At 46.9% G+C, this 13,731-nt stretch overlaps 1 protein-coding gene across 1 annotated transcript in view; it reads right to left on the bottom strand.

The window, feature by feature from the left end:
- Positions 1-13,731, bottom strand: part of LOC142558312 (liver carboxylesterase 1-like) — a 150,517-nt gene that overhangs the window by 55,461 nt on the left and 81,325 nt on the right. Inside the window, exon 3 of the mRNA XM_075670461.1 lies at positions 7,540-7,894. Coding sequence (XP_075526576.1) covers positions 7,540-7,894 — 355 coding nt within the window. The remainder of the gene's footprint in view (positions 1-7,539; positions 7,895-13,731) is intronic.

Consider the following 13,731-nt stretch of genomic DNA (forward strand, 5'->3'; position numbering starts at 1 on the left):
TCTCGCTAACAGAGCGTAAGTGTCCGGATGCAGTCCCTCGGCTTTTTACCACGTAGAAAGATTTCCGTCTGTTCTAAGATTTTTTTTACTTAAGTGAGTCATCATTTCCATCTACTAATATGTACTACTAGTATCTGCTACCTATATATGCGCTCCTTCTCGCGTAGACTACGTCGAATTTTGTTCGATATACCCACATCCAAACAAATATGGGAACTTGCCTTTGGCATTATTCCTTACGCAGTGGAATTAATTTTTAACTATTTAAATTCTGGAATTTTACGTACCTAAACCGCAATCTGATTAGGGGGCAGGTCGTAAGCGGGGGGGGGGGGCGTATTAATTTTGACCACCTGGGGTTCTTCAGCGTGTACACAATGCAAGGTACATGGGCGTTTTTTCATTTTACCCCCATGTAAATAAGGTCCCAGCGGCCGGAATGTGATCTTGCGACTTCGTGCTTTGAAGCCAAAGGTCAGAGCTACTAACCAATCAAAGCGGGTGGAATTAATTGCATCCTTAGATAGCCGCTACGAATTCGCCGACCTCTTTATGAATTCGCTGACTTATTTGCTTACTCGTCATTCTCCTTTGCGGATGCTGCAAATTTCTTGCTCATTTGCTTTCTTCTAGTGAAAAATTATGTTCTCTACACCACGATATTTTATGGGCTTGCTAACGGTTATTTATGTATTCTTTTTCCAATGTGCGGTGATGCAGTACTTTGCTGCGAAATCTGTTGTTGTGCATTCTTCGTAGCTGATTCTTTAATTGCTTCTTGATTGCCTGCACAGTGACGAAGTTTGTACCACACATCGATTTTGCCTTGTAATGTTTCTGCTATACCTGCTGTAGCTACTTGTGATTCATAACATTGCCGTTGTGACAAATCATGACAACAATGTTCTATTCACCTCTCCCCTGTGTAATGTGCAACGAGCCTTTATGATTGTCACGAGAAAAAAAAATTCACTTACGGTTACGATACTCCCTAAAGCGAAATTTGAGCCCAGCGCTATACGTGTTTTCATTTCGCGATATATTGAGGCAAAGAATTTGAGAGAGATATGTTACAGAGTCGGCGATCGTCGGAAATCTGATCTGTGGGTCAAGCGCGTCGGTTTTCATTGTTGACTCGTCGAACGTTCCAGTGTAATCGCTGGTACCGCCTGGCTTCCAGAAAGTACTACACAATTCGTGTCGCGCATACAGTCATATTACAATACAATCGCAAAACCATGACAATGCAAACAACCACGAACAAGACCAACCAAGCTAACGAAACAAGCGCGAGCGAGAGTTCACGCGAGCGAGAGCTCACGCGAGCGAGAGCTCGCGTGAGCAGACGATAGTACAAAACGAGCAGTCCGACTGATACCACATTCGAGTAAGCATCGAGCGGTCGGACGGTTGGCATAGCACCAGTTTCCCGCGCGCATATCGCTGAAGAGGCCGCTCTTATAGGTCCTCGCCATTCGCGGCTAGCGTCCTTTCATCTGCCGCTCCGCGTTCGCTCTTTCGTGTTTCGCTGCGCTCGTTCGCTCGGTTACACCGCCGACGCTCGCCGCAGCAACGGGCGCCTAAGAGCTGCACTCTAAAATAAAATTATGCTTCCTGCCTGCCATATAACAGGAATAAACGTTCCCTGATCTTTTAGCAAGCGGTATTGTTCCATGATGCCAGCCATGACATTGTGGCAACGAGGGTGGGATCGCCATACGGAATATGAGGGGTAAATGAACTACCCTTTGCGCGGAGAGCTTCCTGCTTCGGATCTTTGAACCACCGTTTAATTCATAAGACAGGCATCTCGGTCGGGGGGCGACACCCGGCAACACTTTAAAGAGAGTGATGAATCGCAACGCCCATATCGAGGTGTTACCGAGAGAAATAATGAGTGCAACAAACCCTTAAGACCCTTAACAAACAAACAAACAAACAAACAAACCCTTAAAACGTTGTTCAAATTTGTTCCCAAAGAAAGCAATGTTCCTATTTTCTTGACGCTCACCAGCGCAAACGCTTTGCTGAATTCGTTGACGGCACCTGATGCACCGCTATCAAGTGGATTCGACAATATTCCCGTAACAATATTCTGAAACTCCGAGGCAACCACTCTGCGCCACAACCGTTCTTTATTGTGGAACGTGGGACATTTTACATGCAGTCACCGCGATGTGGTGAATCCGTTATCTAGTTCATTGCTGAAGAGACGCCTGGCACAGAATTGAGAAAATGTAACTGTGCTGGACGAAGCCCTCCAGGTTTACTTCGAATGAGGCCCGCTTGATGACGATGCATAGCATGTTATGTTCACTGACGATGAGCTAAATTTACAGGTGGCCATAAACAGGGTTCTGACTATGGAGGCCATTACGTACTAGAGTGCGACTTAGGCACCAGATTTCAACAAAGATGGAGAAAAGAAGTCAGTCACATCGCAAATCTGCTTCAATTGCGAGTTACCCAACCCGTGCGAGCTCAGCGTGCTCTCACATTGTTGATAGATGCTGCAGGATGCTGTGAACTGTAAAAATATACAAAACAGGGCTGCCAGGTTTGTCGTTGAAAACTAAGAGAGAAAACTCAGCATGACAGAGGCTAAACTTGCACTCCAGTGGCCGGAACTAAAGACTTCCAGAAGAAACCTGCGATTGAAATTCTTTTATAGCATTTATAATTCCCAAACTCACATAATTCGGGAGAAATAAATGAAACCATTTTTGTATATATCCCGAAAAAAGCATCACCTATTTGATAGTCAAGGAACTTGGTCTTATAGGTTGCGTCTTGCAGTAATATTTTTTTGTCCAGAGAGCGCGCGCCTGGAATCGTATTCCGCCTGGTGTAGCACAAATTACATCTGTCGAGGCTTTTGCCACGCTTTGAGTGTATAAATACGGGGTGAATCAGAAAGTCCTTGCCCCCATTTTTTTGCCGCATAACGGCTGTAAATGCGAAGTCAACATATCTATTCCCAGTGGTGGACCTCTCTTGGACCGGCCCGCTCTTATCTGCTGGTAGCTCCGTGACATGGCGCTGCTTTCAGCTGATGAAGATAACGGTTGTACTTCATTCGTCCATGGTCAGTGAGCAAGAAAGTGTGATTCGTTTTCAATGGAGCAAGGGGGACCAACACCCTACGAAATCCATAGGGAAATGCAGCTCGCGTATGGGAAAAGGTGACTCGCTTTGAGAAGTGTGAGGTGATAGTGTTAGGACTTCGCAAAATGCTGTGAAGACTTGCATGAGAATGAGCGTTCGAGGGGGCCGCGTGAGTTGCTGACTGACGACAGGGGCATCTCAAATTTAGTACTGCCACGAGGCAAATATTTGAACCGGTGGGGGAACTATATGGAAAAATAGTATAGTATACGTAGAATAGTACGCATATTTGTAATTGCCTTTATGTACCTTATTTTGGCTAATAGACATAGGATACTTTCTGATTCGCCCTCGTACCTTCTAGAAATGTTTTTATCTCGAATGCAATCCCTCTTGGTGTAATGCCGTATTGGCATTACACGCTTATACATTACACGCATATACATTACACGCATATACATACAAAAAAATAAATAAAATCAAACGCCAAGAACCGCATTCGGAAGGCTTGTCATGGGAAGAGAAGAACACCGCTAAGACAAAGCAATGAAACTAGTGGAGATGATGGCTCCCGTCTTTGACATGTTATCTAGGTTTGTAATGTGTAAGTGGAGGGCGTCGTGCTTGGGGCGTAAAGTCGGGACTGTTGAAAATGCGGTAACGAAACACTGCGGAACAGCGGCAGCGTCACACACTTCCGAGTGGCGGAGACAGAATAAGATGTTGGCGGGCACTGGTGCAAGCTGTTGGACGAGGGAGAAAGAACGTTACCCAATCAGGGCGTTGGTACGAAACCAGGGGTAGGAGGAACGCAGAGAGCTCACTCGGAGACAGGGGGCTCAAGGAACCCTAGTGTCGAGGTCGGTGGGGTCCAGACCCGAACCCGAAAGCCTCGTCAGAACCAGAACGATCCCGGCTGTTCCTGGGAAGATCCGCTGAACGTAGGGATCGGCTATTCCTTCTGCACCCGCTGCGGATTTGAAATCTACAGAGAAATACGATGGGCTGCTGGTAGTATTTTTGTTCCTGGTCCTGAGCCACAGTGCACAGAGCAGAGGTCGCCTGGGGCAACCAGGGACCTGGAGGGACGCAGGTGAGAGGCTCCTGGACAGAACGCGAGTCAAGGAACAAGTACGGGCGGCGCTCAGCTGTAGCGGTCGCACTTGGACGGCCTTGGACTGCGACAGGCTTGAATTTGGGCCTTGGACTACGGCGTCCGTGGATGCCTATACCATGCGTCCGCGTCTCTCGTCTGCCACTGCCCACCATACCGCTACTGTCGTCAACAGAAGTGTCACTGCTGTCGCGCACCCAAGTAACTAAGACTTCCGATGACTGAGTTGTTTTTCTTTGTTCTAGACCGAAAGTGATTTGAACTTCTCGCATAGAATAACGCGGATAACTGTACTGTTATTTTTCTGCGCTCTCTGTGTGCAGTTTTATATTCTGTGATTTTTTCTTGTAATGAATATTAGGTTTGTGTTAGGGGGGAAATGGCTTCGTATTTCCTGAACTGACGCTATGCCTCAGTTTAACAACACGCAATCGCGGAAGCTCTCACCACAAGGTCGCTATAGGGTGTCAACATAGAACCATTCCACTGCGCTTCTGAAAATCGACGGCGAACTGCATGCACGTGAAAAAACAACAACAGCACACCGCATGCAGTGCCTCGTGGCAAGAGTTCAAAAAGCTGTTTCCACGGAAACAACATCAGCTTGTGTCATTAAAACTTCGCATGTATACTGGAGCTATTGCGAAACACAAGGGTCTGGCGAAAGCCGTGGTGAACCACCAGGTTCAGACCGTGGAGCTCCCTCTGTACGTTGTACACAATGTAGAAGCAGCTCTTCCGGACAGAGAATGTCTGCAATACATCCGCCTGAGCAGGAAAAACCTGCGTTATTTGAACCTCTTGGTTCCTCTGCGAAACATGTCGAAACACTGGGAACAGAAAGTGAAAGCCTTGATACAAAAAGCAGTTTTTCAGGGCTAAGCACGACTTAATCGCAGAACAGCGGGCTGTGCTTGTTCCTTATTGGAGCCGAAGTTGTTCAACGAGAGAAGCATTCTGTTTGCATGCGAGGGGCAGTGCAGGCTGAACTTACAAAAATTGAAAAGTTTGTGGTCACAACGCATGTTGCTACAGTTGCAAGCCCTCTGGAACCGATAAATAAGGATGCAAGCTCAAGGTTCTGTGGCGACCATGTATCTTTTTATGGTGCGAGGAGGAAAGGTCTGGAAACCAACGCACGGTGCAAGTTTCGTCCCTTTTGGCCTGTGCCCGCCGACGCAGCCGTACAGAAATGAGTTGCCATCGCACGGTCAGAAGCGATTTGGAGGTGTTCTTCACTCGATCTGTGAAAGGGGATGCCTGCTGAAACTAGGCCACGAGTGAACCATTGTTCAGTCGTTGCTTGCAGCCATATCTAAAGAAAGGGCGAACAGCGGGCTGCGCAAGCTTGGGGCTAACGTGAACAGTTATGGGGTTTGTATGATTTCGAATTATATAGGATGCATCGGTTCCCTCTGGAAAGAGAGCAGTGGCATCTGTGCATCGACTCGAACTATTTAGAGTGTCAATAGGAAAAAACTTGTCACCATCTGATCGCTTGGCGTGTGGACTGAGCTACTGTGCTCATGCACTGCCAGCTCAATGCTAAACCGAAACATCTGAGCGCCAATAGTGATGAGCATACATGCGTCAGCCAACAGCTGACACATGTATAGGCAGAAATACGACGGGCTTTCTGCATGAGGCCTGTGGCGTGGCTCAAAACTGTTGTTGGTGAACCATTTACGATAGGTAAGCGTAGTGCTTCAGCACAGAATGTTACCTATAGAGCAGACCCAATGGGCACTGCATAAAAATAATACGACGGCTTTCTGTGATGAGACCGTTCCGGCAAACCGGGTGAGTGCGTCTAGAAGAATGTACTGAATAATAAAATAGGAGTTATTATCTTGCGGCTTGTACGGCATGCTGATAATATAAACCATAACTATTTTATTCGGAGGCAATAATCATGCCTAGCAAATCAGTAACGTAATAGTCGCGCAAATGATAGTCTGAACGCTTGTCGTAGTATACAACAGAACAGCGCCCACGTTGTTGCGATCGCCTGGAATGTTTTTCGAGGTAATCAGGCTAAATTACAGCCTAGGGTGTTGCTGTAACTGTAGCGCTCAAGCGACGCGGGCGAGCAAGTACAAGAACAGTACGCTAACGTTTAGCTGTCTTGTCGTTCTTTTTTCTCCGCGTCACTTCAACACTATGGCCAATGCAACTTAACAACCAACCAACCAACTAGCCTAAAATTCTGTACTCCTGCACAGCCTAGATGAACTGCAGGACGAATGTTACAATAATGACGTATTGGTGAAATGAATGTACACATAGATAGGCATCTGATCTCCGAGGATGACTGCAGTAGGTTAAAACACGAGCGCATGTATCGTATAGGGTGCTCCGGCCGCCTCACCGGCTGCAGAAACCCCGGCCATGTCAATTTAACTTTCTTCAGTACATCTCCTACTCATTTACAACGTAGAAGACGGCGCACCAGACAAATCTGGCCAATGGTCATGCCGAAAACAACCACCAATAACTGCTGCCGAGCGTTTACCTGAGCGTACAATAGAGAGCATTTCATCCAGCCACCCATGCGGCGAAGTCAGCCTGCTTACAAATGGTGCCATAGAATGCTCAATACGGGAACACAGGATAAAATTCTCTGGAAAATGACATTCAATCTCTGTTTAGAAGTGAACAGGTAACAGTTGTGCCAGATAGATTACCTACTGGCTGCATTTGCGGCAGGAGCACCCATCAGCACGCCTGCCAACGCTTGCCGACGCTTACCGACGCTTGGTGATGCGTGCAAGCTCGCCTCTACGCGCCTTGCACCTGGCGCGCCTCGCGAGGAATGACACGTTGCATGTGCAAGAGACGCGCGCCAGCGTACGCAAGCATGCGCTCACTCGTACACCTTGGCAAACATCGTTTCGTACTTCGTTATTGAGAGTGCAAGAAAATGCGTAAATATTTATGTACTGTACGTAATTGCTTTATATTTAGAGTTGCTAAATTATCAATCAAAAGACTGAGCGATTTCTCGCATGACATAAATCTGCCTCAGTGAGAATCGACTGTGACATGCCGACTAGTGTACGTGTAGCTTCAGCTTAATGGTTACACCAACAAACTTCGATGCTCAGGCACCAAAGTTCGAAACCGACCATCGGCGAGGAACTGTCAAACCGGAAAGTGGGACGAAAGAGCTGAAGAAAGCTGTCCCCTTGAAAATTCATTCGCGTCGCGTATATTATTTAGCTAGTGCAGCAGCCTCTTAAATGCAATTCGCTCTTTCGCACAGTTCGAGGGGCTGCAGCGCCATTCCCCTCCTCCCCCGGGATCAGCTCGGGCGACATTACCCTGCGCAGCGAGGTCTGCCCACTGGGGCACGTCGGTGGTGCTCCGTTGGAACCAGTGTCCCGTGGCCGCCAGCACCAGGGGTCTCTTGCCGTCGCTGGGTGCGGTAGGCGCCCACACGTTCAGGTGCAGACAGTCCTCGCTGCCCAACACTTGGCCGTTCACCCACTGGGCGCAGGGGGGGCGCGGCTGCACGGCGAGCACTGTTTCGCACTTGCTGGGGTCGTTCAGGGGCTCGGGCTTGGCGAACCGGTGCGGGCCGCTGCGGGCGTAGGGCACGCCCTGCCAGTGGTTCACGCTCACGCCGCTGTTCGTGGACACGGTGGTGCCCACCAGTTTGCCCATAGGACTGTCTATCTGTCGGCGAGAGAAGCGCGGAGAAACACTTTCATTAGCTCTAAAGGCACGCCAACGAGGAACACGGAATAAGTTGGGCCAACGAAGTGTTTCTGAAGAGCTCTACTGTTGTTGATCTCGCGGCAATGGGCTGACGAATGGAAGGGAAAGTGAACGTCAAATTTTCATTATGGAACGTCCCGCCCGAACTCCATAGCCTGTACGTCAGCGTGCCGTGACGTATGAGAAAGTACTTTTTCGCATTTCGGCCCTGTTGGGGTTCAATACAAGTTCTTGAGACCTGGGAAGTTTAGTCTTTAGGTCTTTTACTACACATTGTAATTCCTTTTTACCGATAAAAATTTTTCATATAGACCCCAGGAGACGGCGTCGAAATATATGGCATTACGGTTTTCGTTACGGTTACTAAATAATAATTTACCTGCAGTGTCACTACAGAGTATCAAAAACACCACTATTGTCTCTAACTTGGCTTGGCGTACATAAATAAGTACTACGCTGCATCAAATTCATCACAGCATAAATGATACTTCGAAAATTGCATTGTGTTAACCATCGCACACACAACCTTTATTATTAGTCACAAAGTGTAACTATCTTTCCGTGATAAATCAGCTCACTTTAGTGCGATCCAACTTCCGCAACTTTGTTGTCACTTGATTTCTGTCTGAACCCTATGGCTTGCTGCCGGCGCACTTCACAGGCGCATGTCCGACATATATAAGCAAGAACACGCGCTCTTCTAGATGACAGTGAAGAAAATGTTTTACGCCTGAAATGGACTCCTATGCCGTTGCGCCGTTCTTCATACCAAGTCAGATAGGCTGAACCTGAATTCTCCATAGCGAACGAAACAAAACTGGTTGTAGTTTGGATACCGCGTTTAGTGATGCCTTCTTTGTGGCGTTGGCAGGTGTAGAAACTGTGGTCTGGTGGTACCGCTTTGTTGTGTAGTTTTATTATGCGATTAGCATCGTTAGTCTAGGTGCCTCACTAGAAATTGCAAAAAGAAAAGGCGAATACAGAACAGTGAGTTGGTACATTGCTTGAATGTTAATGACATTAACGTCGACAGTCATCATTAGGTGGGTTCTGTCGGAATTTTTTTTTTGTCTCAGTCATGGAGGTCGCTTTCTAAAACCGCCTGTAACGCAATGCAAGGAAAACATGCTACCTAGCAGCCATACTGACCACGCGCCTTACTTTGGCATGGTTGTGCAGAGGAGAGAAGCCATTACTTGTTCATGCATTTGTCGCATGCACAGATGGCGCTGCTGTCACGTTACGAATGACGCAGTCGGAACTAAATTTAACGTCTCGATTGGCATTCAGAGAGGCGCAGCTCAGCAGTACGGTCGATCCAAGCGGCAGCAGCTGCTTTCGAAAGAAATCATTCTGAGTCTATTAGGCATAATACTAATATGGGCACGGGAGTGGGCACGGGAAAGCGGCAGCGATGCAGTCATCGCTCACGAATCCCCTTTTCTACTATGTGCAGTTTGTCGTGCTGCGTGTGCCATGGCTTCCTCGGTCTCCTGAGCCGTCAGCGACGATGTCGGCACCACTACTGCATGAGCTGTTGGTGTTGGAACCGGCGATCGACTGTTGTGGCCTACACGACACGGACATGCGCAGAACCACCTTCTTCATTACTGACCATGAAAGGGCGTCATCATCGACAGCGCTATCATATCAAAGTATAAGAAACGGACCTCAGCTACCTATCTTCAGTGGGCACGGGAAAGCGGCAGCGATGCAGTCGTCGCTCACGAATCCCCTTTTCTACTATGTGCAATTTGCAGTGCTGCTTGTGCCATGGCTTCCTCGGTCTCCTGAGCCGTCAGCGACGATGTCGGCACCACTACTACCTGAGCTGTTGGTATTAGAACCGGCGATTGGCTGTAGTGGCTTACACGACATTGACATGCGCAGAACCACCTTCTTCATTACTGGCCACGAAAGGGCGCCATCATCGGCAGCGCTATCATACCAAAGTATAAGAAACGGACCTCAGCTACCTATCTTCAGTGGGCATGGGAAAGCGGCAGCGATGCAGTCGTCGCTGACGAATCCCCTTTTCTACTATGTGTAATTTGTAGTGCTGCTTGTGCCATGGCTTCCTCGGTCTCCTGAGCCGTCAGCGACGATGTCGGCACCACTACTACCTGAGCTGTTGGTATTAGAACCGGCGATTGGCTGTAGTGGCTTACATGACATGGACATGCGCAGAACCACCTTCTTCATTACTGGCCACGAAAGGGCGTCATCATCAGCAGCGCTATCCTACCAAAGTATAAGAAACGGACTTCGGCTACCTATCTTCAGTGGGCACAGGAAAGCGGCAGCCATGCCGTCGTCGCACACGAGTTCCCTTTTCTACTATGTGCAGTTTGTCGTGCTACTTGTGCCATGGCTTCCTCGGTCTCCTGAGCTGTCAGCGACGATGTCGGCACCGCTACTACCTGAGCTGTTGGTATTAGAACCGGCGATTGGCTGTAGTGGCTTACACGACATGGACATGCGCAGAACCACCTTCTTCATTACTGGCCACGAAAGGGCGTCATCATCGGCAGCGCTATCCTACCAAAGTATAAGAAACGGACTTCGGCTACCTATCTTCAGTGGGCACAGGAAAGCGGCAGCCACGCCGTCGTCGCACACGAGTTCCCTTTTCTACTATGTGCAGTTTGTCGTGCTACTTGTGCCATGGCTTCCTCGGTCTCCTGAGCTGTCAGCGACGATGTCGGCACCACTACTGCTTGAGCTGTTGGTATTAGAACCGGCGATTGGCTGTAGTGGCTTACACGACATGGACATGCGCAGAACCACCTTCTTCATTACTGGCCACGAAAGGGCGTCATCATCGGCAGCGCTATCATACCAAAGTATAAGAAACGGACCTCAACTACCTATCTTCGGTAGGCACGGGAAAGCGGCAGCGATGCAGTTGTCGCTCACGAATCCCCTTTTCTATGTGCAGGTTAGTAATGCCTGCCTGCTGCTTCTCCCGTGCCCAAGTGCTTTGTTCATAACAATATGTGAATGTGTACTTGTTACGAAACAACTTCTGGTCTCCGGTGGTATTTAAATGAATCCTGGACCTACCCATAGTGATGTGCTAGCTGCCATTGCAGCCCTCTCTGAAAAGGTTGACACGCGCCACAAGGAATTATTGGATGCCTTCCATGAACTGAAAGATAACCAAGAAGCGCTGGCACACAAAGTTTGCGACGTGACGAATAGGTTGACTGCTCTTGAGGCAATCGTTGAAAATGTTGAATGCAATAGATCTGAAACAGAAATCTTGAGCATTGTATCAGAGGTAGTCCAGAGACAGAACGTTTTAATACAATCTCGTCTGGACGACTTAGAAGACCGTTCCAGACGTGACAACCTTTTGTTTTACGGCATCCCCGACAATTCAGCTGAAACATGGGCTCAGTCAGAAAGCACTGTGCGTGATTTGTTCTCAAGACAGCTTAACTTGCAATTATCCTGTAGAAGGATCGACATTTGGGCGAGTATCCGATGGCGATATTTCTAGAGCACACAGACTAGGCAGTTTTAATGACAGCAAACCCCGCCCTGTTATTGCCAAATTCTCTTCAGCGAAGCTGAAGGACACGATCTTTTCCCAAAGAAGTAAAATTAAGATCTCCGGCATAACTGTCAGTGAAAATTTTTGTAGATCAACCCGTCACTTGCGTAAGAAGTTAACTGAATTTAGTAAGTCGAAGGGCCAGTCAGGTTGACTGCGATATAACAAACTCATCATGAATAATAATATGTATGCTTACTGCGCAGTTACTGACTCAGTGCGCGAAATAGAACCTGTTGCTAAGACGCACGCGCGGGGCAATGGGGGCGTAACTTCAAGTTCATCATAGCTGAGAACCGTTAAGAAAGACGGAAACAATGTATCGCTGCTCTTTAAAAATGCGCGAAGCGTTCTTAACAAACGTTAATAGTTGTTATAACTGAGACCTGGCTCTCTGCTAAGATAAAGGACTCCGAAATATTCCAATGTGAAAAGAATTACAATATATGCCGCTTTGACCGTGACGTCCGATCTGGGGGCGGTGTACTTATTGCTGTTAGTGACATGTTCGCATCCTCGGCTGTTCCAGTCGTATCGCTTTTGGAACTTGTTTGTATAAGTGTATCTATTGCAAATCGGGAATTTATTTTCTGTGCATTGTACCGTCCTCCAGCTGCCTCATCTTTTTGTAATGATCTTTATGATGTCCTTAATAGCCTTGTAATTAGGTTTCCCAATTCCCCTCTGCTTATTTTAGGCGACTTAAGCTTTCCTACAATACTATGGAACAACGATTCTACTACCGTAAAAAATGCTTCACCTGAATGTATGCAACTCCTTAATCTTTGTGCTAACTTTAACCTTACTGAACTCTTTCATGACCCGACTCGTATAACCGCAACATCTTCCAGTATTCTTGACCTACTATTTACTACGATTCCAGAGTTAGTTTCCGACTTAACTTACCTGCCAGGATTAAGTGACCATTCATTGATTCACTTTACCTCAAAAACACGGCACAGAAATGCGAAAAAGTATAATACGGGACTACAACAGAGCTGATACAAGTTCAATAATAGCTGAGTTAGAATTATTTGCAGAAGGCTATATCAGCAACTTCGGCAAACATTCCATAGAAGAAAACTGGACCATGTATAAAGAAAAGATTCCACATCTGGTTGAGCGATATATTCCGAAAAAGAAAATCATCTACAATTCCCGGTTATCATGGTTCAACTCTTCGTTAAAGCGCCTGTCAAATAAAAAGAAAATAATGTTCCGTCGCGCAAAGCGAACTAACAATACTGATCATTGGGCAGCATATCAGCGAGTTCATAAAGAATATACCGGTGCGATTCAGTGCGCAAAAGATTCCTTTCTTAACAACACCCTGCCATCGGTACTTCGAACAAACCCTCGCAAATTTTGGAGCATTGTCAGTGGTTCAACAACACGACTCATACACTTATCTGATAGCGATGACACTACCCTTCCTCTTAGCCAGTCTTGCACAGTCTTAAACAACGCATTTCTTTCCGTCTTCAATACAGCTGCTTCTGCATTATTACCCCGTTTACCTGACAAAACTTTTCCCCAATGGACCCCATTGTTATAGATTGGATTGGCATTACCAAGCTCATTGACAAGCTGAAGATCTCCTCTTCCGCTGGTGCTGACCTACTCAACTCAAAGGTGCTAAAAATAACCGGAGTGTACTCAGCAATCATACTCTCAAAACTTTTTGAACAATCGCTACGGTGTTCCAAATTACCCAGCGACTGGAAGATGGGGAAGGTGGTCCCTATCTTCAAATCGGGTAATACTCATTCAGCAGATAACTATCGTCCGATCTCACCGACTAGCATACCATGCAAAATGATAGAACACATCGTACATTCGCAGCTAATTGAATTTTTGGAGAACAATTCTTTTTTTAATAATTCTCAACATAGATTTAAGAAAATGATTTCGTGTGAGACCGAACTACTAACGTTTACTAATGATCTATTTATAGCTACTGACATCGGTTTCGATATAGACTGCTATTCTCGATTTCGCAAAAGCATTTGACTCAGTACTTCATGACTTACTCCTTTTCAAGCTTAGTAAGCTTAATATCGACACTAGCGTATTCAACTGGATTATAGACTTTCTTTCAAACCGTACTCAATATGTAACTGCTAACGATTATTCTTCTGCTCTTTCTTCTGTTACGTCCGGCGTACCACAGGGGTCTGTACTGGGCCCTTTGTTGTTTCTTGTATATATAAATGATCTTCCTGACAGTATTGTTTTTTTA

The sequence above is a fragment of the Dermacentor variabilis genome, chromosome 9 (assembly GCF_050947875.1).
Source record: "Dermacentor variabilis isolate Ectoservices chromosome 9, ASM5094787v1, whole genome shotgun sequence".
NCBI classification, from domain to species: Eukaryota; Metazoa; Arthropoda; class Arachnida; order Ixodida; family Ixodidae; genus Dermacentor; species Dermacentor variabilis.